General features: G+C 43.3%; 1 protein-coding gene across 4 annotated transcripts in view; it reads right to left on the bottom strand.

Annotated features, from left to right (window-relative positions):
- The window catches only part of CCDC141 (coiled-coil domain containing 141), a 94,587-nt gene that overhangs the window by 25,252 nt on the left and 44,381 nt on the right, over window positions 1–24,954 (bottom strand). For all 4 annotated transcript variants that reach the window (XM_079975790.1, XM_079975792.1, XM_079975793.1 and 1 more), the window contains exons 6-13: window positions 22,796–22,915; window positions 15,660–15,854; window positions 10,478–10,650; window positions 8,759–8,900; window positions 5,462–5,581; window positions 4,153–4,344; window positions 1,781–1,957; window positions 890–1,069 (exon numbers count right to left, since the gene is read on the bottom strand). In XM_079975790.1, the coding sequence (XP_079831916.1) occupies window positions 890–1,069; window positions 1,781–1,957; window positions 4,153–4,344; window positions 5,462–5,581; window positions 8,759–8,900; window positions 10,478–10,650; window positions 15,660–15,854; window positions 22,796–22,915 (1,299 nt within the window). The remainder of the gene's footprint in view (window positions 1–889; window positions 1,070–1,780; window positions 1,958–4,152; window positions 4,345–5,461; window positions 5,582–8,758; window positions 8,901–10,477; window positions 10,651–15,659; window positions 15,855–22,795; window positions 22,916–24,954) is intronic.

Here is a 24,954-nt window from a genome sequence, read left to right as displayed (position 1 = left end):
AGGCGAAAACCTAGGGGCTACATCCAATCTGCCAAATGGAAAAATTCCTACCCAGCCCCTGCTCCAAAGCAGGCGACCCAATCCAAAGCAAGGCCAAATTAGCAGTACCTAAAATTAGGGAGGGAGGGCGGGTGTTCGGCAGCACGATGCAAGTTCCCCCAGTTACGCCGCGCTGCCACTTTTATAGGCCCCAGGAATTGCGGCAACTGCCCCGATTGACCGAAACAGCCTGGCGGGTTCCCGGGGCCCAACAGTTAAGGCTTGAGCCACGCCTGGCAACAACTCTCCCAGTGGGAGTGGCTTAGGGGCCCGCGACAACCAGGACCCTCATTAAAAGGATCCCATTTCCATATCTGTAAGAAGTCATTATTTTGGTGTGGTGGCACCTATGCTTTGGAACGCCTTGTCTATTTTATTTATTTGCTTTGGCAGGCAACCTTCATATTGTTCTAAACACATTTAGAAAACTTATTTATTTCAGCAATTCTAGACACATGTGTACACATTTTTAAAACAAAAAATAAGATATGCTAATTTTATGTGAAGTTTATTGAAAATTATCTTGCTGTTTTTGTTATGAGCAACTCTTAGAGAGTTTTCTGATTAAGCAGCCTATACATTTTTAAATACCTAATACAATAAAAAATGTACTGCCATTAGGAATAAAGAGGGATTGTTTTAAAAGTTCAACTACTGTATTTTATTATCCTCCTGAATATACTTTGCTCATTCAGGATATTTCTTACTTGTGACAAGTATTGATTTTGATTTGGGGCCTGTTAAGCGTTTCTCTGATCAGCTTAGACAAAATCAAAATCACTGGTAGCCCATAAGACACCATAAAAACTTCAAGCAGAAAGTCAGAAACAACCACATATTCTTCACTTACTGTTTTAAATTGTTCATTAAATTTCCCACACTGCTGCTTGATGGATTTCACTTGATTCATATTAAGTTTCCACGTTGCCCACAGCTGTGTCAATTCTTCCTTCTCTTTGTTCAGAATATCAATAGTATGTTCAGTTACTTGCACAACACTTCCCACATTGAGTATTAGATTCTCGTTTATCTGTTGAATGAAGAATTAAGAAAAAAAAAATTCTGAGGGGGGTGGAATCTAATTTTTGATACTTCCAAATCCCCATAATAGTAAGAGCCAAGAAAAAGACAAAATTTCCTTCAGCCTCCACTTTTAAGATACCAAGAACTCCCACTTTGTGGTATAGAAAAGGAAGAGAAATCTGAACCCTTTCTCTTCCATAATATTTTATTGCACATGGAAACAAAGCTCATGCAGTCTATGATGCCAGCCTTATCCCTAACCTAACTAGCTTATTTTCCCTTTTTGCCATACTTCTCTTCGATGTTGGATAAATAAGCAAACAATCTCTCTTCTAAGCTTCCCTTCCTTGAGTTCTTACTTGTGTATGTGATTTCTCAATTGTAAGGTTAGTCCACTGTACATTGATGCTGGCCCACATACTTGTGATACTCAGATGGCTTCCTTGCTTTTGTCTATTAGTCCATCTAGCCCAATATTGTCTACAGTGATCACCAGCTGTATCTGGAGATACCTGGGATTGAACCTGTGACGTTTTATCCACAGCACACATGCTCTACCACTGAGCTGCCTTTTGAGAAATGGTTCCCTGTTTCCCTGATCCTTCCCAGCTATTTTCAATATGTATATGTTTGGAAATATTTTGGGGGAAATGGCACCAAGATTTTTAATGGGGGTCAATGCTGAAGTCAGCGAATAAAGCATCGCTGAGAGACTCACCATGTTTACTAAATTTAGAAAGTCATGTCCCATGTCTTGAGTGGAAAGAATCTTCTTTAAAACCATCTGCCACTGGTCGTCAGCTGACTGTAGCAAAGCCTCATTTTTAGCTTCACTATCTTCTTGGACGGCCTCCGTTATATAGAATTCCTTCAGCCTCTGAGCATCACCTCCGACCTAAAGGGGTAGAAATAAGTGAGTATAGGTAACCTGTACATTTATGTTGGAGTTTCTCTGTGATTAACTCTGGCTGTATAATCCTTGAATCCCTTCGCTGAAGTCAATGGAAAGTAAATACAGTGGTACCTTGGGTTACATATGCTTCAGGTTACAGACTCTGCTAACCCAGAAATAGTGCTTCAGGGTAAGAACTTTGATTCAGGATGAGAACAGAAATCGTGCTCCGGCGGCGCAGCAGCAGCAGGAGGCCCCATTAGCTAAAGTGGTCTTCAGGTTAAGAACAGTTTCAGGTTAAGAACAGACCTCCGGAACGAATTAAGTACTTAATCCATGGTACCACTGTAAAGCAATTGTTCAAGAACTCACTATCTTATTTGTTGTACATTTTCAAATTAATTTCATCCTTAGTTAAAATGGAAAGGGATGCCGTGCCAATTTTTCCCCAGTTTCACAACTCCAAACTTCAGAAAACTGGGAACGGGTGGGGATTTATCTTTGTAAAACTCTGGGCACTTCATAGTCTCTTTTGAGATACCATAATTTAATTCCATTTAAAGTGCAAGTGCCCAAGTGCATCATGGGAAGATCCTTTTTGAACAGCCACTATATAATTATTTCCTGCGAGGGCTGATGATCCTTTAAATGCGCTTACTGTGCACTCTCAAATTCTCTGAGCCATCAGAAGTCTCAGGGGCAGCATTTACTAGGGTATGGCTCCCTTTGGTGGAGGCCTCGTCACTAGCAATGCCGAAAGTTTTTGTAATATCTGATTTACTTACACACTAAGTGGGATGTCATTGTCGGTGGAGGCTTTTACACTGCTAGTGGCCTAGTGAGGCAGCAGACCTTCTAACTGCAATCCTATTTCTAGAGAGGTGTACCTGCCATGTTCCACTGTGCTTTCAGGGTTCAGCTCTCAGTCTATGGGTGTTTCCAGATGACCTACTAATTTATCATTCATCCTAATTATTATTATTATTGGCAGGGAGGTTACATGATGGCTTTCTCCAATGTATTCCCCCATCACTCATCTTACTGCAAAAAGTTTGATCTTTTAAGAAAGTGGGCTTGTTGTCCAAGACCTCTCAAGGATTGTGAAACCTGAATTTGCCAGAATGCGATTGAATCCCGCCTTGAAAACAGAGACTGTTTGAAAGTACCCTCTGTATCATTCTGTTTTCCTGTTTCTCTCATTCTCTCAAAGTGTAGTTTATTTTGGTAGTTTTCACACTCAATCACATACACTCGCTTCTCAAATCAGGGAATCACCTTCTCATAGCTTTCACATTCAAATAGTTTCACAGACCTCGGAATCAAGAAACCATATTCTAAAAGCCAGTTCCTAGACAGAGGCATTCTATGAGTACTAAAGTAACATCTGCCAGTCATTCTGGTCCTTCAAGAGACTTTAGTCAAATCTTAGACTCTGACCAAATATAGTCTTAGAACAAAACCACTGCAATAATTAATTCCCCTTGCCAGGGATGCCAACTTGAATATAGTCGTACCTCGAAAGTCGAACGGAATTCATTCCAGAAGTCCGTTCAACTTCCAAAATGTTTGGAAACCAAGGCACGGCTTCCAATTGGCTGCAGGAAGCTCCTGCGGCCAATCGGAAGCCACAGAACCCATGCCAGACATTCGGGTTCCAAAGAACGTTCTCAAACTGGAACACTCACTTCCAGGTTTGCGGCATTCGGGAACCAAAACATTCGACTCGCAAGGCGTTTCGACTTCCAAGGTACGACTGTAAAATATTGGGGGGGGCGGCAAGCCCTGCGCCGCATAACCGATCACATGACGTGGTGCACACACACCATTTGAATGGCAATGCCCATCAACTGGGGGTGCTAAAGACCCCTAGGAGTTGGTTACTATGCCCCCTACAATACTCAGATAACCATCTCATAGGCACTTGGGGAGCTCGTAGTTTATTGCATTACGTTCTAAACAACATTGGTCCGTACCACCTACACAAGTGTGAGCAACCTGTGTCCCTCTGTCTAATTTTATGTGGGTAACAAGGAGGGAGGATGGCAGAAAGTGAGAATGAGAGAAAGAAAAGCATCTACTTTGGGCTGTAGCCCCACCCACTGTTGGCTTCCACTGACTCCAGCCCCATTCACCAATGGCATGCAGCCCCTGACAGATTACCCCGAGGGAATATGACTCTCGAGTGGGGGGGCAAGTACCTCATCGGATGACTTCAAAAATTCTACATACGGCTTCAGGATTTCCAGTTTTGAGCTAATATTTCTGTTAAGTGTTGTCAGTTCTTCATTCAGGAGGTCAGTTTTGTTAGAGAAAACGGCCACTTCTGTGGTTTCCAGTTCTTCCATCTCTTTAAAAATTCTCACAGCTAATTCCAGTTCAGTTGCCATCTCCTGCAGCAGCATAAACAGAGAAATATAACGTGTAATGTGCACATTCGAATTGGCCTACCAAAAACTGGGCCACTCCTTGAAGATTTGCAACTCATCTATACCCCCCACCCTCAGGTTAAAAAAAACAAAACAACTCCCACCGCACAAACGATTTTAGGATATTAGCGTTGGCGAAAAGTGTTTCTGCTTGTGCGGAGTGGGACAACCATTCCTCTCTCCCCGCCCAGTTTTCCTATATCTACCACAGCACTTCCTGAGGGCTGGAGGACCCTAAGCATTATGGGATATGTCGCCAAGGTCTGTAGTAGGTTTGAGTGGGTGGGAGTTGTGATGGCAGATTTAAATAAAAAGCAAAAATTAAAGTACAATATTACAATACTGAAAAATAATATGAAATGTGCTTAATATTAATTCGTCCAGCACCATGTCTCTAAAAGGTAAAGGGACCCCTGACCTTTAGGTCCAGTCGTGGCCAACTCTGGGGTTGCGGCACTCATCTCGCTTTACTGGCCGAGGGAGTCATGTGACCAGCATGACTAAGCCGCTTCTGGCGAACCAGAGCAGTGCATGGAAACGCCGTTTACCTTCCCGCCGGAGCAGTACCTGTTTATCTACTTGCACTTTGACGTGCTTTCGAACTGCTAGGTTGGCAGGAGCAGGGACTAAGCAACAGGAGCTCACCCCGTTGTGGGGATTCGAACCGCCGACCTTCTGATTGGCAAGTCCTAGACTCTGTGGTTTAACCCACAGTGCCACCCGCGTCCCATGTCTCTAAGCAACCATAAAAAAGGCAATTTAAAAATCAGTCTTGTTAAAACATTTATTGCATTGCAGGGGGTTGGGATAGATGACCCTTCCAACTCTATGATTACAGCTTTCATCCCAACCAGCAGGGATAATGGGAGTTGTAATCAGGCAGCTTCTAGAGGACCACAAGTTCCTTATCCCTGGCGTAATGGGGCTCTGTTCACTGCAAGATTCTTCACTGGTGTGCAGGACTGGTGTAGAAAAGCAAGCCATTCTTGAAGTACCTGGGGAAATTTGCACAGTAATAACATATGGCTCAACACCGGGTTTTTTTTATAAAAAAACCATGCAGTGTAAAAAAGTATTTTACCTTAGTTTGATTTGCCAGCTCTAAGTATTTGTTCAGAACTTTCTCTGATTCAGGGACAGATGATCCAGGATTTATTGCAGCTGAGACTATTGGACCAACGTTCTTAATCTTTGTAGAGGCCTTTGGTTTTGAATAAAAATAACCAGTTAAAAACATTGAACTACTAATTTGCATGCCACCAAGGCTTGTATTGGACATAATGGCATAATTACGGGCTAGAAGTCTTCACTGTGATGTAGGTATAAGCATTCCACAGGTAGAGAAGTTTTGATAGGGGAGTGCTTTCAGATAAGTGATTCTCCCACATGCATTGTAAAATGGCACAATTCTTTGAAAGAGTGTGCCATGTGTCACCACATATATTTGAGTTAGTAAAAATGACACCATATAGTTAAAAATGAAGGCATGGTCAACTGTTCCTTTTTGTGAGACAGAGATTTTGCATGTGCACGATTAAGACTACAAAGACATATATGCTGAAATGCCTAACCTCTAACTACATTTCCAGCATTACGATTCAAACACATATTAGTTACTGTTTCATTAGCCAAGAAGTAAATAGTAGCCTGGATAACTAATTTCACAAACTCTCTTCTCTCCATAAGAACACTGTCTTCATTTTTAAACTGAGTCTTTAACATTATGGTTTGTGGACGTAATTGTGCATCATGCACATAAATTTACATTTGTGACAGCATGAATGGAAGAAATAGCCATGATGGCTTAGCATATAGAATTATATTGTATATATAGCCATTATGAGGATTCATTCCTGTTACACATTTTTAGAAGCATCTAAATTAGATTAAGCTGTGTCTACCACATGCCAGGGTGGATTTTAGCATGCAGCAAATATTTCATAGTGTTCTATGCTAGTAGAGAACTGTACTAGAAAACATCTATTATGATTATAAAGGGTAGTCACATTTCCCACAGAAGCAAGAAGCATTCATTATATCTCAAATTTCAGAAAGCATTCCCCAATTTTGTGAATGTCTGTTTTTTTACAACAATGATCAAAAGCATCTTTTTTTTTTTACCACTTGTGAGACAGGTATTAGGTGGTACTCTGCCTAAATGAAACACAATCTGCATAATTAATTCAGTATAAAACAATTGTTTTCAATGAAGGGCTTCAGGTTGTTTCTACAATAACAGTGAGTGTGAAGTCCTGGCATGGCAATAGAAGCTGACGGGACACTTTGAAAGCGAAACAGGCTCTGTGTTCAGTGCAGCTGTCCTCTCCCCAACAAGGTTGGTCATGGAAGACCAACTATGCTTGAGAGAGACTCAGACCACTTACGCACCCTACCTTTAAAGCACAAATGAAGCCCATTCATTCCGTCAAAGAATTCTGGGCACTGTATTTTACCTCTCACAGAGATACAATTTCCAGCAACCCTTAACAAACTACAGTGCCAAGAATTCCTTGAGTGGTGAAATGTGCTTTGAACGCATTCTCCATGTTTAATTACTTGTTTCTGTTAGGATATTTCCATTCCACCTTAAAAGGGAGCAGGATGTTTGTGTCACAGCCTGCGTATTTCCTGTTCACAGGATGTTTCTGTTTTGATTGAGCTGTTGTCTCTCTCTCTCTCTCTGCCTGAGCAGACCGAAGCAGGCAGTCATGTTTTTTCTTTGTTCTGACCAACGCTGAATAAACTTCTAAATGATACTCTCCTGAGTGCAACTTTCGCTGTGCATTATCTGCTGATAGACCGTGCACCAGTTCTGGAATGTGGAAAGCTATTTTCTGGAGCTCGTGTTGCTAATTGCTGATACTGCGTTTCTACGGGAGGTCGATGGACGTCCGGAGACGGCTTGGGAGCCATGATGGACTTTGTCTCCCTGGCAGTATCCCAACAGTTTCTGTGTTCTTTTTTATTATTGAAGGAATGGATTTCCCAAATCTAAAAAAACCTGACTGTGTAGTCAGTCTGGAACGGGCCCCAAAATCCGCATTTTTCCTTCTCCGAGGGAGCATTTCTAAAATGCTTTAACTTGAGCTCTTGAGCCAAAACCCAGCTGTATAAACAAGTGCTCAAAGCGCTCTCCTTTATCAGTCCATAATGACAATGGATGACCTTGGCTGTTCCAGTGAAGCAGGGATGGCACGTCTGGGTCTTATCTTACATCCTGACCACACTCTGACACACAGACCTAGTCCGGGAACAGCGCCAGGAGACCTTCTTACCCCAAGATAAGGAATACAGGAACAGGAACACCCTTATATGGTCAAGAGTACAGGAAGAGGAACACCCTTTTATGGTTAAGAGTACCGGAGCAGGAACATGTGTGATGTCAACCTGCATGTATAAGCTGACGTGGCTGGATTCCTGGGGAAGGGGGGAAAGGGTGCCTGGAGGATATATATATTGCATGAAATTTCTCATTTCTTTGGACTTGCTGTGAACTGACCACGCAAGTGCCTTTCTGCTGCTCCAGAGAGCAGAAATAAAGAACTCTTTCTCTGAACCATCCTCGGTGTCTTTTGACTATTTTTTCCCTCTCCGGGAGCAACGCTCACCCAACCAATCAGTAAAGTCTAATAATGCTACATTATTATGCTTCAACCTATTCTCCTCTTTTTTCTTTCTCCACTCTGAATATCTTTCCTCATGGACCAATTTCCTTTGTGGTTTCAGTGTTTAAAGTGGAAAATTATATATATATATATATATATATATATATATATATATATATAGTGGCCTGTGATCCGAAAAAGCAGAATATAACAAAATCCAATTAAAAGAATAAATAAATGGGAGCGCAGACATTTCCTGTGAGAAGTGAGAGAAAGAGAGAAATACCTGATAGAAATCTGGAGGGAAGCACTATAAGGAACCTCTCTCCCAATTTCTCTTACATGTTTGCCTGCAGGAATTTGTGAGATCTTGTGACATATTTAGGTATACTGTGCATTTAAATCCGTTTTGTATATATACTAGGAGCCCGGCACGTAGCATTCCTCAGGAATTCTTATAAACCAAAAAACTGGTGCAGTTTTGAAATCAATGGTTAAAATCAGTGCAGTTTTTTTAAGCTGGAGTCCACCATCTTGATTCAAAATGGCGTCCAATTGTATCCAAACATAGGTGAAAACCTGAACCTTGATCCTAGGAACCATCATACAAAATTTGGCTACAGTACCTTAAGAGGCATCCAAGGAGACATACAACTTTCCAAAATATATAGTGGATCTCACCGAAAAAATCACACTATCCAATAACATTGGACTTCAATTTCTACTTATCATTCAGTTATATTTATCAGAATGGGTTGCATGTTTTCATATACCTTCTTGAGATAATTGTCTAAGGAGGTGGTTAAGTGCTGTTTTTCTGAGGCAAGTTCCTTGTAAGCAGTACACTGTTTGATCAGCCCATCTACTCTTTTGTTAATGCAGTTTACCATTTCCTGAACACCAGTCATCCAAGAACTGAAGGCAGAAACAAAATGACAGTTAGCATTTTTGCTGGTAGGTAGGATTATAGGAGGCAGATGGAAACAATTCTGATCCTTTGCACAGCTAGCCTTTGGAAAACCAACAATAATGTTAATTTGCAACAAAACAGAGAAACTAGGACATGTGCATTTGTGGATTTTGTTCTAACATTTTCCCTTCCTCAAATGAGTTCCTCACTAGAACTTGTGAGGAAACAAATATGAACAAATTTACTTCATATAAGTAAACCTATCAAAATATGACCCTGAATAAAAAGACAGAATGCGGCAGCTAGACTGGTGACTGGGCGCAGCTGCCGAGACCAAATAACACAGGTCTTGAAAGACCTACATTGGCTCCCAGTATGTTTTCGAGCACAATTCAAAGTGTTGGTGCTGACCTTTAAAGCCCTAAACAGCCTCAGCCCAGTATACCTGAAGGAGCGTCTCCACCCCCATCGTTCAGCCTGGACACTGAGGTCCAGCTCCGAGGGCCTTCTGGCGGTTCCCTCACTGCGAGAAGTGAAGTTACAGGGAACCAGGCAGAGGGCCTTCTCAGTGGTGGTGCCTGCCCTGTGGAACGCCCTCCCATCAGATGTCAAAGAAAAACAACTACCAGACTTTTAGAAGACATCTGAAGGCAGCCCTGTTTAGGGAAGCTTTTAATGTTTGACAGACTATTGTATTTTAATATTTTGTTGGAAGCCGGCCAGAGTGGCTGAGGAAACCCAGCAAGAAGGGTGGGGTATAAAATTATTATTATTATTATTATTATTATTATTATTATTATTATTATCATCATCATCATCATCATCATTATTATTACCACCACCGTTGGGGGGAAATTGCAGCATACGAAACAACTTGTATTTCTTCCCCATCACTTCCCCTTGCCTCAGTGAATTTGGGGGAAAGGGGCTGTGAGGAATGCTTTCAAGAATGTGAGGAAGAGAATTCATCCACTGGGAATCATCCTGGATTCAATCCTAATGAATGGTCAAGCTCATAAAACCCTGGGTTGCATTTCCTCATTTTCAGGATTTGCCTTAAAGGTAAAGGTAAAGGTACCCCTGCCCGTACGGGCCAGTCTTGACAGACTCTGGGGTTGTGCACCCATCTCACTTAAGAGGCCAGGGGCCAGCGCTGTCCGGAGACACTTCCGGGTCACGTGGCCAGCGTGACATCGCTGCTCTGGCGAGCCAGAGCTGCACACGGAAACGCCGTTTACCTTCCCGCTGGTAAGCGGTCCCTATTTATCTACTTGCACCCGGAGGTGCTTTCGAACTGCTAGGTTGGCAGGCGCTGGGACCGAGCAGCGGGAGCGCACCCCGCCGCAGGGATTCGAACCGCCAACCTTTCAATCGGCAAGTCCTAGGCGCTGAGGCTTTAACCCACAGCGCCACCTGCGTCCCTAGGATTTGCCTTATTTCTGCCTAAAAACTCCCCATGTTCCCCTTGATCATTGCTCATGTGGAAAAAGAGTATTCCGACCTGCTTAGACCCATGTAACTTCCCAGCAATAATTGATGCCTGTGAGGCAACTCATAAATGTTTATGGGGTTCTTCACTTACCTATGGGCATCGCCTTTGCTAAGCAAGGTTTGTCCCTTCTGCAAGGCGTCAGCTGATCCTTCTGTAATCTCTTTCTTCAGTTCCTCATGTTTTATTGCCAAGAGAGGCGAGCTTATGCCTTCAGAGTTAAGAAGCTTAAGGGAGGCCTCTACATTTCTAAGTACATCACATGCCTATCAAGACAAATACAGTTTTTGAAAAGTAAAAGACAGGGGCTGTTTAAATAAAACATATTATGAAACAGTTTTTCTTCAACTCAGCATAGAAACCATTTTGTTTTAAGAATTCATACCCCGCTTTTTACCATCTGAAACCCAAAATGGCTTACAAAACACATCCAATATTTAAAACATAAATTAAACACCAGAGATTGGAACGTCAGAGCAGATTCATGGTGCAAAGTCCTTCTGGAATAAAATAGTTTTAACCAGGCTTCTGAAATTCAGCAGGGATGATTGAGGCTTGCTTGATTTCTGCTGTGATTGAGTTCCATAGAGTTGGGCCCACTACCCTGAAGGCATGACACCATGTTGTTCCATAGTTTTGGAACAAGTTCCCATATGCTGGCTCCTACCAAATCTGCATGCACAGAGGAGGCTCTGCTTCTGATCCAAGTCCTTATATGAAGCACCTTCAGCTGTGCACACTGCTCTCCTTAGTAGACAGGGAACTGAAGGAGTCATAGGTCAGGGGCTGGGCACTTGCTTTACGTGCATAAAGTTCTAGGCTCAATTTCTGGTGTTTTCCATAAAAGAACCTCAGGTAGAGGGCAGGGAAGGTCTCTCAAATGTGGCGGAGACCATTGGCAGTCTGAATATACTGAGCCTGATGGGCCAATGCACAGTGTCACTATTGAGCACATCCATAGGCTACAGGGGCAGCACCAGACAAGATGGGCAGCGCTGTCAGTTCTTCCAACACCAACCATTTATTTATGAAAGGGAACATTGAATCCAGATTCTCTCCTCCCTGGTGAACTAAGTGCTGCTAAAGCTGAGAGCACAGATATCTTGTTACATGGCGAGAGTCTCATGTACAGCAGAAACCTGTAAAGCAATTTGCTGCTGAGAGTAACGGCAACTGGACTGGGGCCTTGAGTTTAAAAATGCTCTTTAGTTAAATGTCAGAAACCAAATTACCGGCTTCTTGGCTTCCCGGTGCACATTTTTCTTTTTCTGAGTATCTCTGCCTTCAGTTATGAGGGAAATGTCTGAATTGCTGTATTACCAAAAAGATGATGAAGTGAGAATGTGGGGAAAGTATCTTCAGTCCTTTTTACAGCAAAATAAAAATAAAATAAAAATGGATGCTTGTTTGACTTTCAAAAATGACCAAGAGAACGATGTCTGTAGAAGAAAAATGAATGGGGGGGGGGATATAATGACAGGATTATCACTTCGAGAGAAGACAGCAGCCGTGGAGGGTGAGCCAGTTTATGTAATTTCCCTTCTCGAACCCTAGAATTGTAGGTGATGGTGAGTATTATATTAGCCTTTTTTAAACAAAAGTGACTTCAAGCCACTCACAACAATAAAATTACCAGTCAGTTTTGAAAAACTCAGGAACCTTTGGATCAGAACTCTAGTCGGTATACAACTATATAGGTCCCATAGTGCAGGCTGGACAATGAAACTTCCCCTCCCCCTCTGCACTCCCCCCCCCAAAAAAAAAATCTGTTGTGAGTTTCTCCTCAACCTTCCAGAGCAGATTTAGGCAGCACATGACAAGAGGAGAGGGAGTGGAAATCCCATTGGCAGAGCCAAAAATGCTTACGTTGGGCTAGTAGAGCTGTTTACTTGGATGCCATTCTCTGGTTTTCATGACATAAACCATACTAGTAATGAAGTTTGTTCTTCGAAAGGTACTGGATGCAGACAGGGAAAGATCTCTACCTGAAATGGTTTGCTGGAAGAGGAAGGTCTTCAGCAGAAAAGACAACATTGAACTCAGTAGAAATGACAGTGGTACCTCGGGTTAAGTACTTAATTCGTTCCGGAGGTCCGTTCTTAACCTGAAACTGTTCTTAACCTGAAGCACCACTTTAGGTAATGGGGCCTCCTGCTGCTGCCGTGCCACTGCTGCATGATTTCTGTTCTCATCCTGAAGCAAAGTGCTTAACCCAAGGTATTATTTCTGGGTTAGCAGAGTCTGTAACCTGAAGCGTATGTAACCTGAAGCGTATGTAACCTGGGGTACCACTGTACTTCCTTGCAAAGACGGATAGGGTCGGGTTGTAAGACTGGTCACAACCCTCAGATGACCTGCTCTAAAGCCACTACTCTTAACATTGTATAGAGTAGGAAGTTTGAAGACTGTAGCCTTCTGAAGTTGAGTTTTTCCATGACAGCTGTGATAACCACTCTGGCTGTCAGGATTGCCCCTTCCTATATTGCTACAGTTTCATAGATGGTGCCAACTCAGCATAATATGATACTCAGTAACATGGCCTTTCCATTCTGCTGCAGTTGATTAATGTAGCCACGCACTAGGAAGCTTGCTTCAAAAAGGGGGGAGGCTCTGGCAAGTGCTGCTGGTTTTTAAGGGGTTTTACAGGGTTTCCAGAGGTTTAGATGTTGTTTACAGGCTTTTTAGATGGTGTTGCCCACTATACGTGATTTCACATATGCACGCAGTAACCGGGAACGTAACCCTCGCATAAGCGGGGAGACGCCTGTACTGCTCTTGGACGTAATAATGTCATAGCGCTATCCTTTTAATGGGTGAGAAAATGTACAAAACTTGTTAGGGAAAATGTACAAAACTAGTTCAAATATATGTTGGAAGTGTAAGGAAAAGGAGGGAACATTTTATCATATGTGGTGGGATTGTAAAGAAATTTAAAAATTTTGGGAAATGATATACAATGAATTGAAGAAAATGTTCCATTTAACATTTGTTAAAAAACCTGAAGCTTTTTTGTTGGGGATTGTGGGGAAAGACCTGCCAAAAAAGTTGAAAAGCATCTTCATGTATGCGACAACGGCCGTGAGAGTTCTGGTAGCACAAGGATGGAAGACTGAAGAAACCCCAACTAAAGAATCATGGCAAGAAAAATTGATGGACTATGCAGAACTGGCAAAATTGACATATAGGTTACGGGACAAGGATAACTGTGACTTTAAGGATGAATGGGAACCTTTTACAAAGTATTTGAAGACGCAACAAAGCGAACTGGACTCCTTGGCAGGTTTTGAATAAACATTCACAATTTTTTTTACTGATAATAATTAGCTAAACAGTTTGAAGATCTACACAATTCTGTAACATGCAGAAAATAGTGTTATTGGAGAAACCAAAGTCTGGAACTGAGGGAAGTCGGGGGGTGGGGTGGGAGGATGGGTTTTGTGGGGGGGAGGGGGGAGGAAAAATGGGGTGGGGAATAAGGATATGTTTTTGGAAAATATGTTTTGTTATAACTTTGAATAAATAAATTTTTAAAAAAAGATATTCAGAAGGAATCCTATTCCAGGTGCCTTCTTTGCCTGTAGTGAAGTTTGTATCCACCAAGACTATTTCCTTGTCAGAGGAATACAATCCCCAAATTCGCTGATCGTTACAAATTGCAGGGAAAGAAGGAACAATCATGTGTTTTATTCCCTGGCATGGTAAAACCTATCCAAAATATGAAGATGGCTGGATGTGGTGTCAAAATGTTTAGGATTGGTTGAAAGTGACACACACAACCCCAGATTGCCAATCGTTTGGCAGGAATGAAGGCAGTCAATAAAAAATAGCCCAATGAAAACTGAGCATGCTCAGTGGCCACGGAATGCCGAATAGGGGAGGTGAGAAACAGAATCATGGGACCATGAGGGTCATCTAGTCCAACCCTCTGCAATGCGAGAATCTTTTGCCCAATGTGGTCCTCGAACCCAACACTCTGAGATTAAGAGCCTTATGCTCCACTGATTAAGCTATGGGATGCATCATTTTTGTGCAGGTCCCACTTTTACCTAATATACTTTCATTCTTATGTTGGATAAATTGTAAGCCTCATTAAGAGCCTACCATGGTTGAGAAGCAGGTCAAAAAGATATAATGAAAGCAAACGAATAAGCAAACGGGAACTCAGTACAGACTCCTAGAGCACAAAGTTCAAGAAAAGGTCTAGTATTTCTGCAATTTTAATAGGACTCTCAAAACATTTTTTAAAAAGTTTTAAGAACAAGTACAGTGTATACTAAAGCCTCTCCTTTTCAGGGAGGGGAGGGATTGCGCGCGGGCCTTGCGCTTCCCGCCCTTAGTGGGGGGTGTGTTTAGTCATCAGGGAGTCCCGGCGCGCGTCACAACCCCGCCAGCCAATCCGGCTGGCTGGGGTGTGTGGCTAAGCTGCCACGCAGCCGAGAGTAATTCCTTCTGCTCCCTGCTACTACGGATCTCCCGCCCTCCTGCCCTTTCTTCTAGCGTTAGTCACCTTGACCTTGCTATGGACTTCGGTTGGTCGGCTGTTGAAGGGGCCTGGTAGGAATTTTTCCACTTGGCAGATTGGCACCAGCCACTTGGTTTTTGCCTACCTTCTTGCAAATCATCACAACTTTGTAAGGTTTGGCTGTTAGGCGTTGGGAAAACTTGGTTTATGGGAGGGGAGGTTGTGGCCATCAGCTACCCCTCCCATTTAAGGGTATTCTGTTAAAGGAACCCGGGGGTCGTGGATCCTGTCCGAAGCCTGGGAGGTGGCTAAGGCCATGGCATGACTTTCCGGTGACCCTGGGGGAGCTCCGAGTTGATGTACATAAACAGGGCTCCCCCTAAAGGTGGTTAACCCTTTTGAGACTTCCTGCATGGCGAGCGGGAGTCAGATATAGTTGAAATGGGTCCAGTGCCTAAAGCCAATACCATTCACATTCTGTACCCAATAAAAGTTGTGACCTTTTTTCGCCCATTAACCTAAATACTGGTGTCCACGTGTTTTCATTCCTCGAGGGAGGGGGTGCAGGGCCTTGACGCACAACAGCCCCACCTGTTTCTTGGAATATAAACTGCTGGAGGCAAAATCCTTGGAGGGACTCCTCTGCCCCTCCCAGAATGTTCTGCATACAGAGAAATACATACAAATAAATGCAATGTTTCTCTTTTTGAAACTAGAAACAGAACTGTGACAAACTGAAAACAAACGTGGTGCGATATGCATAGTGTAAGCAACTGGACCACATGTTGTGGGTTGGTTAATCCTTTGACTAACCTTCGCTGCTGCAGTGAAGAATTCATTGGCTTCTTGCAACAAGGTTTTCCGCTCCTCCATACAACGGTTCACTTCCTGTTGCAACAGGTTCATTTTCTGATTTGAAAGCTTCAGGTGCTCTTTTTCAGCATACTCTTCTGAAAACAGAATCTTGAGAGCCTCTGATTTCAAATCTTCCACACTGGAGCTCCATACCTAGAAAGAGAAGGTCCGCCTCAGTTAGCTATCTGCCTGCAGGATAGCCACCCCACAACAAAGACAGACGAAGCCACAGATTTAAATAAAACTTGCACATGCTAATTTACATACATAGATTCCACACCCTACAAGTATCCTGGAAAAAATAGGACGTTTTTTATTGCGAGAGAACAGTGGCCATGCTCTCGCTCGATTTTGTAATGCAATTTCCCTCCAAAAAGCGCTTTTTTTCAGGACCCTGTTTTTGGCTGCCATGCCTGCCCAAAATGTGTGTGTGTGTGTTTTTTTTTTTGGGGGGGGGGACAGGAAACTGCGGTGCAAAATTGCATGAGATTACAGCAACCCAAATGACTCCCATTCTCTCGTGATAAAACAAAAAAAAACAGGAAGATGCCATCCTGGATTCTAGCTTCAAAGTGTTGGAAGGTAGGAGACGCAAATTCAGCAAATTACTTTCTTTTAAATTACACCTCATCACGGTGAAGAAGATTGTGATCAGGTGACCTGTGTGCCTGCTCAGTGTGCTGTCCAGGTGATGGGCAACCTCAAGACCCCAGCGTTCTCCAAGGAACCCCAGATAGGAGGGGGGAAAGAACATGGCAGTGAGAGGGAGCATCAATGGGTAGGTAGGCAGTTAAACTCGCCTGTTGTGCAGATGGTCCCAGTTGTCATACCCAAAAGTCCAGCAAGGACATTTGATTCACACAAACATATTTGAGATTATTATTATTATTAGTCATTAAATTTGTATACCACCCTTCATCCAAAGATCACAGGGCAGGTCCACAAGATAAAAACCCAAAAATGAAAGCACAAAAATACCTAATAAACTAGTATACTTCTATTTCTTTTCCTGTGGATAGTTAGGCCTACATGGCAGCAGGTAGTCTAATTTCCCCATGGCTGGACACCTCACAATTCCTTCAATGCAACTAGTTTTGTTGTTGTATTTAAGAAGAGTTTCCTCCACCCTTTTAAATGGATTTATATTTTACTTTGTATTTCAACTCTCTTTCCCCCCTGATTTATTGTAAACCATCTACAGAGGTTTATGTAACAGGATGGAATACAAATGCCACAAATAAACAAACAAACAAAGCCGTATACCAAGGCAGCACTGGCTTACAGTGTAGAGATAGTGTAAAGAGTTACAGCAACTACTTCCCATGCATAGGTTATTATATGGCTAATAAATAGGAAAACCATTCCCCCGGGATGAATTGGAAACAGCAGCAAAGAAGTACAAGCCTTTTGTTCAATTACCTATCCCGCTGAGCTGCAAAATACCCATCCTACTAAATAAGGGTCAGCAACTACCATGTTCATAGTACAGTGGTTCCTCAGGTTACATACACTTCAAGTTACATACGCTTCAGGTTACAGACTCCGCTAACCCAGAAATAGTACCTCGGGTTAAGAACTTTGCTTCAGGATGAGAGCAAAAATCGTGCTCCGGCGGCACAGCGGCAGCAGGAGGCCCCATTAGCTAAAGTGGTGCTTCAGGTTAAGACCAGTTTCAGGTTAAGAACAGACCTCTGGAACGAATTAAGTACGTAACCCGAGGTACCACTGTAGTGCTAATATGAATGGTTGACAGTACCCTCAAAATTCAATTACATTGCTTAGGAACAAACATATGGGCATCTTGCTATCATTTAAAATGCAACCACATGCATTCAGTTATTTGACACAATGGAATTATCAACAATTTGCCAAGTTTCACTACTGGGCAATCCAGCACAAGCTATGCATGCCAATGTATTCTTGAAATCAATGAGCCTAAGTGTTTTACTGTAATGCTTAAATCCCATTGATTCTAATAATGGTAATCCTATCTCCTTAAAAATGGACAGCGTCCAAAAGTCAGTCAGCGCAGTGACCCTCTGCCCTTTCCTATGAAGGGGAGTTATTTGTGTGCAAGCATTCCAAGATCGCCCACTGAATATGGAGACGCTCGCTGAACACAGAGGGCTTTGCAATCACATCAGATCTGCTGGATCAGAGCCACACACTGGTCAAAGATCACCAGGGCTCAGTTTCATTCCTATGTGACTTCATTGTGGGTCTTGTGTGGCTTTAAAAAATAAATAAATCTGTTCAATAAAGAAGGAAATATTTCCCATAATATTCTCTTGCTGGTATGGGTTATGGTAAACTTGACGCACTTTGGTGTTTATTGGTGGTGTTAGAAGATTTCTAAATGGAAAGGTTGCCATCTCAGAGGTAAAAAGCACAGAGGATTCCTGTACTGCGGGAAGTCCCAGGTCCATTCTCTGGCAGATCTAGTTAAAGGGATCTCAGGTGTCAGGTTTGGGAAAGATTCTTGCCCAGTACCTTGGAGGGTCAGTACTGAGCTAGATGTGTGACTGGCCTAGTGTCACCCAGTGGACTTCATAGCTGAGTGTGGATTTGTACTTTGGCCTCCCCAGTCCCTGTCCAACTTTCTACTCACTATACAGTGGTACCTCGGGTTACATACGCTTCAGGTTACAGACTCCGCTAACCCAGAAATAGTACCTCGGGTTAAGAACTTTGCTTCAGGATGAGAACAGAAATTGTGCTCCGGCGGCGCGGCAGCAGCAGGAGGCCCCATTAGCTAAAGTGGTGCTTCAGGTTAAGAACAGTTTCAGGTTAAGAACGGACCTCTGGAACAAATTAAGTACGTAACCCAAGGTACAACTGTATCATGTTGGATCTCTGCACTCAAGAAGGAAGCTCTCCAGGAAAGGTTACAATAATGACATATAAAAACAACAACAACAACAACAACACACACACACACACACACACACACACACACACGTAATCTCTGCCCTGTTGAAGAAAAGTGGTTGCATCTGAATTAGCCATGTGTGGTGTGTCTTATCCCTTGTGTCCTTTAACAGCCAACGAGTATGCTAAGCGGGCAAGGAGGAGGCTGCTAGATATCACAAACGTGGTTTCCATCCCTATTCGGGAATTTGGTGCTATATATGTAACTGCGTTGGGGGGGGGTACCTCAACAGAGACAGGGACATGTGCATAAGGCCCTCTTTGGGTTGACACCAATCTTGCGTAGACCAGGGGGCACAGCCACGGGTGTCTTAAGAGGCAGGACCAGGGTTGACGCAAGACATTTTGGCGCCTGAGGCAAACCACCAAATGGTGTCCCCTCCCAGCCGGGGAAGAAGAGGTGAGTGAAGATCTACATCAGGGATGGGGTGGGTGGTATAAAGATCAACATCAGGATCTGCTGCCCCTGTCCCTTGAACGCCTCACTAATGTTTATGTGGTGAGTAAGCTTGGTGGGTATGGTTCATTGTGTACACTGGGGGATTTTCTCTTCGAAGCCACAGGCACAAAGCCCTTTTCTTGCCTCTCTGCAGGACTGCTGAGATAATGATTTGATCTACAAGGATGAACTTCTACAAGTGAGCTGCTTAGCACAGAGGATCAGCTGTCATCTGCAGTGATCCACAGCAGCCAGAGACATTACTGTTTTAATAAAGGTAAAGGTAAAGGTACCCCTGCCCGTACGGGCCAGTCTTGACAGACTCTGGGGTTGTGCGCCCATCTCACTTAAGAGGCCAAGGGCCAGCGCTGTCCGGAGACACTTCCGGGTCACGTGGCCAGCGTGACATCGCTGCTCTGGCGAGCCAGAGCCGCACACGGAAACGCCGTTTACCTTCCCGCTGGTAAGCGGTCCCTATTTATCTACTTGCACCCGGAGGTGCTTTCGAACTGCTAGGTTGGCAGGCGCTGGGACCAAGCAGCGGGAGCGCACCCCGCCGCAGGGATTCGAACCGCCGACCTTTCGATCGGCAAGTCCTAGGCGCTGAGGCTTTAACCCACAGCGCCACCTGCGTCCCTAACTGTTTTAATACTGCGTGCTATTTGGTGGCATGACATCGCTGTCACTTCTTTCCACCAAGAGCAGCAAAAAGCCTGATGTTGCCATGCCTCTGCAGATTCCCTGAGCTATCTAAGTACCTCTGAGGACACACAGCATTATACATAACCTGTGCTCAGTGTCTCTCCACAGACAGGTCATGCTATTTTACTTTTTTGCCTTCTCAGTAAGTAACCTTTAAAATTGCAGTTCTCAATATTCCATTTGGCACAGAAATTGAGCCCCTTTGTAGATCTCTTGATTGATCTGGCACTTCTGAAAAGATTGGTGCAGACCGGGTGAAATTATACTTAAATAAATAAATAAAAAATCTGGACCCTTTTGTTCAAAAGAGGCTGTGAGGCGTTCAAAAACATGAAGCAGCTGAGAAAAAAGAAGCACTCCTATGCACCCTGAATTGCAGAAAAATACTGGGTGTGATCCAGCCAAAGTTAATGACTTTTAAGTCTCATTGTATCCAATTATAGTGATTAACTCTTTCCCCCTGAAGTCAATGATACTTAAATTTGTTTAGCTTTCTAGACTGTATTCAGAATGTTTATTTTCTTAAAAAGCCATCATTGGGACAGACACTCTTAGAGTTGATTTGTTCTTCTTGAAATTTAAGGATACATAAGTGGAAATGAAGCATGACACTAAAAATTTGCTAAGGATGAAGAAAAAACTGGGAGTGGGTGGAATATGTAAAGCAACATGTAAAATGATTATTTAAAGCAAAATAGCTGACTTTCTCAACAGCCACCCCATATGTAATAGGTAAAGTAGCTGTAGTGTGCATTCTTCTTTTGCAATGGGGAAGCAGCCCCAAACCTGAGTGACACATTGAGTTTTTGCTTGCATTTCTTAACTAGTTTAGCTAACCGCCATTCATATATTTCCCCTTCTATTAATTTCTCTGGTTATGGAACCTTAGCACCATAGTTTTTAAGAGTGACCTGCCTTGAGAGGGGTTGGCAAATACATATTCTTCCCAAACTGGGCAAAAACATATAAACTAGGGCTGGATAATAATAATAATAATAATAATAATAATAATAATAATAATAATAATAATTTATTATTTATACCCCGCCCATCTGGCTGGGCCTCCCCAGCCACTCTGGGCGGCTTCCATAGAAAGCAAAAATACAATAAAATATCACACGTTAAAAACTTCCCTGAACAGGGCTGCCTTAAGATGTCTTCTGAATGTCAGGTAGTTGTTTATCGCTTTGACATCTGCTGGAAGGGCGTTCCACAGGGCGGGCGCCACTACCGAGAAGGCCCTCTGCCTGGTTCCCTGTAGCTTTACTTCTCGCAATGAGGGAACCGCCAGAAGGCCCTCAGCGCTAGACCTCAGGTTCCGGACAGAATGATGGGGGTGGAGACGCTCCTTCAGGTATACTGGACCGAGGCCGTTTAGGGCTTTAAAGGTCAGTACCAACACTTTGAATTGTGCTTGGAAACGTACTGGGAGCCAATGTAGGTCTTTCAAGACCGGTGTTATATGGTCTCGGCGGCCGCCCCCAGTCACCAGTCTAGCTGCCGCATTCTGGATTAGTTGCAGTTTCCGAGTCACCTTCAAAGGTAGCCCCACGTAGAGTGCATTGCAGTAGTCCAAGCGGGAGATAACCAGAGCATGCACCACTCTGGCGAGACAGTCCGCAGGCAGATAGGGTCTCAGCCTACGTACCAGATGGAGCTGGTAAACAGCTGCCCTGGACACAGATTTGACCTGTGCCTCCATGGACAGCTGTGAGTCCAAAATGACTCCCAGGCTGCGTACCTGGTCCTTCAGGGGCACAGTTACCCCATTCAGGACCAGGGAATCCTCCACACCTGCCCGCCTCCTGTCCCCCAAAAACAGCACTTCTGTCTTGTCAGGATTCAACCTCAATCTGTTAGCCGCCATCCATCCTCCAACCGCCTCCAGACACTCACACAGGACCTTCACCGCCTTCACTGGTTCTGATTTAAAAGAGAGGTAGAGCTGGGTATCATCCGCATACTGATGAACACCCAGCCCAAACCTCCTGATGATCTCTCCCAGCGGCTGCATGTAAATGTTGAAAAGCATGGGGGAGAGGACAGAACCCTGAGGCACCCCACAAGTGAGAGCCCAGGGGTCTGAACACTCATCCCCCACCACCACTTTCTGAACACGGCCCAGGAGGAAGGAGCGGAACCACTATATGACAGTGCCCCTAGCTCCCAGCCCCTCAAGACGGTCCAGAAGGATGATATGGTCGATGGTATCAAACGCCGCTGAGAGATCCAGCAGAACTAGGAAACAGCTCTCACCTTTGTCCCTAGCCCGCCAAAGATCATCAACCAGTGCGACCAAGGCAGTTTCAGTCCCATGATGAGGCCTGAATCCCGACTGGAAGGGATCCAAATGGTCCGCTTCTTCCAGGCGTGCCTGGAGTTGTTCGGCCACCGCTCGCTCAATCACCTTGCCCAAGAATGGAAGATTTGAAACTGGGCGATAGTTGGCCATCGTGGCCGCATCTAAAGATGGTTTTTTAAGAAGCGGTTTAATAACTGCCTCTTTCAGCGGGTCTGGGAAGGCTCCCTCACGGAGGGAAGCATTCACCACCCCACGAAGCCCATCGCCCAGTCCTTCCCGGCTAGCTTTTATAAGCCAGGATGGGCAAGGATCCAGGAGACAGGTGGTTGGCTTCACTCGTCCAAGCAGCCTGTCCACATCCTCGGAAGTAACAGATTGGAATTGATCCCACTCAACTTGACTAGACAGAACTCTAGCACTCTCCCGCCCTGGCCCTGGATCTACACTGCTAAGAAAAATGCTATAAAAAAACCTGATATATATATATCTATATATCCCATTGACAATGGATTGCTGCTCTACAGCGCCCTCTGGTGTCACATTTTATAACGTATTTTTAACGTTATAACTCACCAGTGTAGATTAGTCCAAGCAATGAAGAGCCCATGATTTAATGAGTGAACTGATAATCCTCAGGGAAAGATGTTCCTATATCAATACAATAGTCCACTGTAAGAAATTGAAGGACTACAGTGAGCATGTTTTAGATAAGATGGTTCTTACTTTAACCTTATTTTCCATTTCCTTGTGCTCCTGGAGTAATTCTTCATTTTCTTTTAAAGATGACCCCAGCTTTTGCTTATGAAAATAATCTTTTATGTTCTTCTTGTACCAAGAGGTGATCTGAAAAAAGAAACAATATTTTGAAGGACTGGTATGTAACTACTGAAGTGAGATTAATCATAAGGATAGTTATATAATAACCCATAGTGTGTTGAACAAGATTAATCATAAGCAATAAACATAGATGATTACGATCACATTCCCAGTCACTGAATGGATCCAGCACAATGGTAAGAACTCTTATATCCTGCTTACTGCTATTCAGCCTATATCTTTTTAGAAATAACTCAGCCTCCTGTGAATTGGTTTGAACTGTACTACTACATTGTGAGTTATCTATTCATGTAAAAACAGCAACCCAGTTTAGCTTCATTTTTAATGAGAGCGAGTGAAAAATCTTGTCTTAGCCAAAAGAATAGGAAATTTGTAAATGAGTCTAATAAAGGCTGGGTTTCCATAGCCCAGTCGTCTGCGCACTGAAGTTTTAAACAAATCCTGTTTACATTGAATGAGGACTTGCTTTCAGTCTTCACTTTGTTTTGTGATTTGCTGTTTTATTTGATAAAGAAAAGCATTGCCCTAGGAACTATAATTATTTCACATCCACGTCTACTCTATTTTAATCCTATAAAGCTGCAGGATGTTAAGACAGAACCTATCTTCTGAACTGTGGGCACAAAAAGAGGAAGGAAACCAGTGACCCCCCAAGCAGAATGAATATACTTTTAGCTCAAGGCCTGCATGTAACTATCCTATGACAATCCCTCACCCTGGAGAATGAGGAATAAATGACCAGGGACCTGGAATCATTTGCTTATGCAGTTGTGTGCACAAAGGCTCTTTCGAGCATTAAAATGAACATGAGGAAGTCAAGCATGCAAGATCCTTCCCCCTATTCCATTAATTCATATAATGCCTAAACAGAGTAAGAGGTATGTGGAATTTGATATCACATGGGCTAAAATGCAGCTATTTTATTTACTGGTGTATTGGATCATTACCTACATATACACCACAATCCAGTATAGAGTTATGCTTAACCTCCTTTAATTTCAGTGGGGCTTAAGCATGGGTACAAAACTGTGTTAGACTGAGGCCCTAGTCTGCCCTTATATGTCACAATTGGAGCTATTAAGTAAACAAAAATGCTTCCCACAAATCTACAACAACATACTCAGCGAATTACCTAAGGAGTTTGGTGTAGCAAGGGATATAAAGAGATAATTAATGCAATTAAAATTTAATTTGATGTCACACCACAAAGCTGCTTCCTAAGTGCTTCCAATTTATTCATTTTGATATGTTCCTCATTCGAGGCCTGATTTCATTTTTAAATCACAGTACTGGAGAGGTGGGGAGAGATTATATATATATAATATATATAATGCTCAGTGTTTCTTAACAACAAAAGGTGATAAGTAATACTTAAAGTAAATTTATGGGTCTACTCTGAGACTGGCTATCACTATGATTTGAGTGGCTCAGTTCAGATGCAGCGGCACACTATGGCATGCTCTTCAAGTGTCCCAGTTTTTCACGGATGGTTCCAGAATTGCAGAAGCCATCCCAGCTTCTGATCTGATCCTGGAAGGCCAGCGCCACCACTGAGCTTGGAGCAAGCTGTGAATCAATGAGCTCGGGAGCCTTGAATAACCGTGATTTAGTGGTTCTCCTCACAAAGACATAATTGGGAGCCATTCAGAAATGTATACATATACATTAATAACGGATCTGCTTGCCGAACTAATTATGTACAAAACAGCCCTGCCCGCCTTTATTTTTCATTAATAAAAGGGATTTGCTGAAAATATTTGAGAAAGAATAGTTTGCAGCTGCCAGGGATTACGATGTTTTTCAGATGATTGCACTGCAGTTAGGGGAAATATGCCATTTTTAACGCATTAATACCTAAATGCCTGCTCCCAGCTGAGCTGTTTCTTGCTGTACTGAAGCAAACTGAGGTTGTTACTCTAGCTCCTAAAGTGAGATCGTGGGAAATGGAGCCGATAGCCAACTCTCTTTCACGTCCCATTTGTGATACCAAAGTTTACAAATTCTGGACACAATATATAGCACCTGTGTGGGGAGGTGGGCTCCTC

The sequence above is a fragment of the Podarcis cretensis genome (genome assembly GCF_951804945.1).
Source record: "Podarcis cretensis genome assembly, chromosome: 1".
Lineage (NCBI taxonomy): Eukaryota > Metazoa > Chordata > Lepidosauria > Squamata > Lacertidae > Podarcis > Podarcis cretensis.
This window is presented reverse-complemented; position numbering and strand designations above follow the sequence as displayed.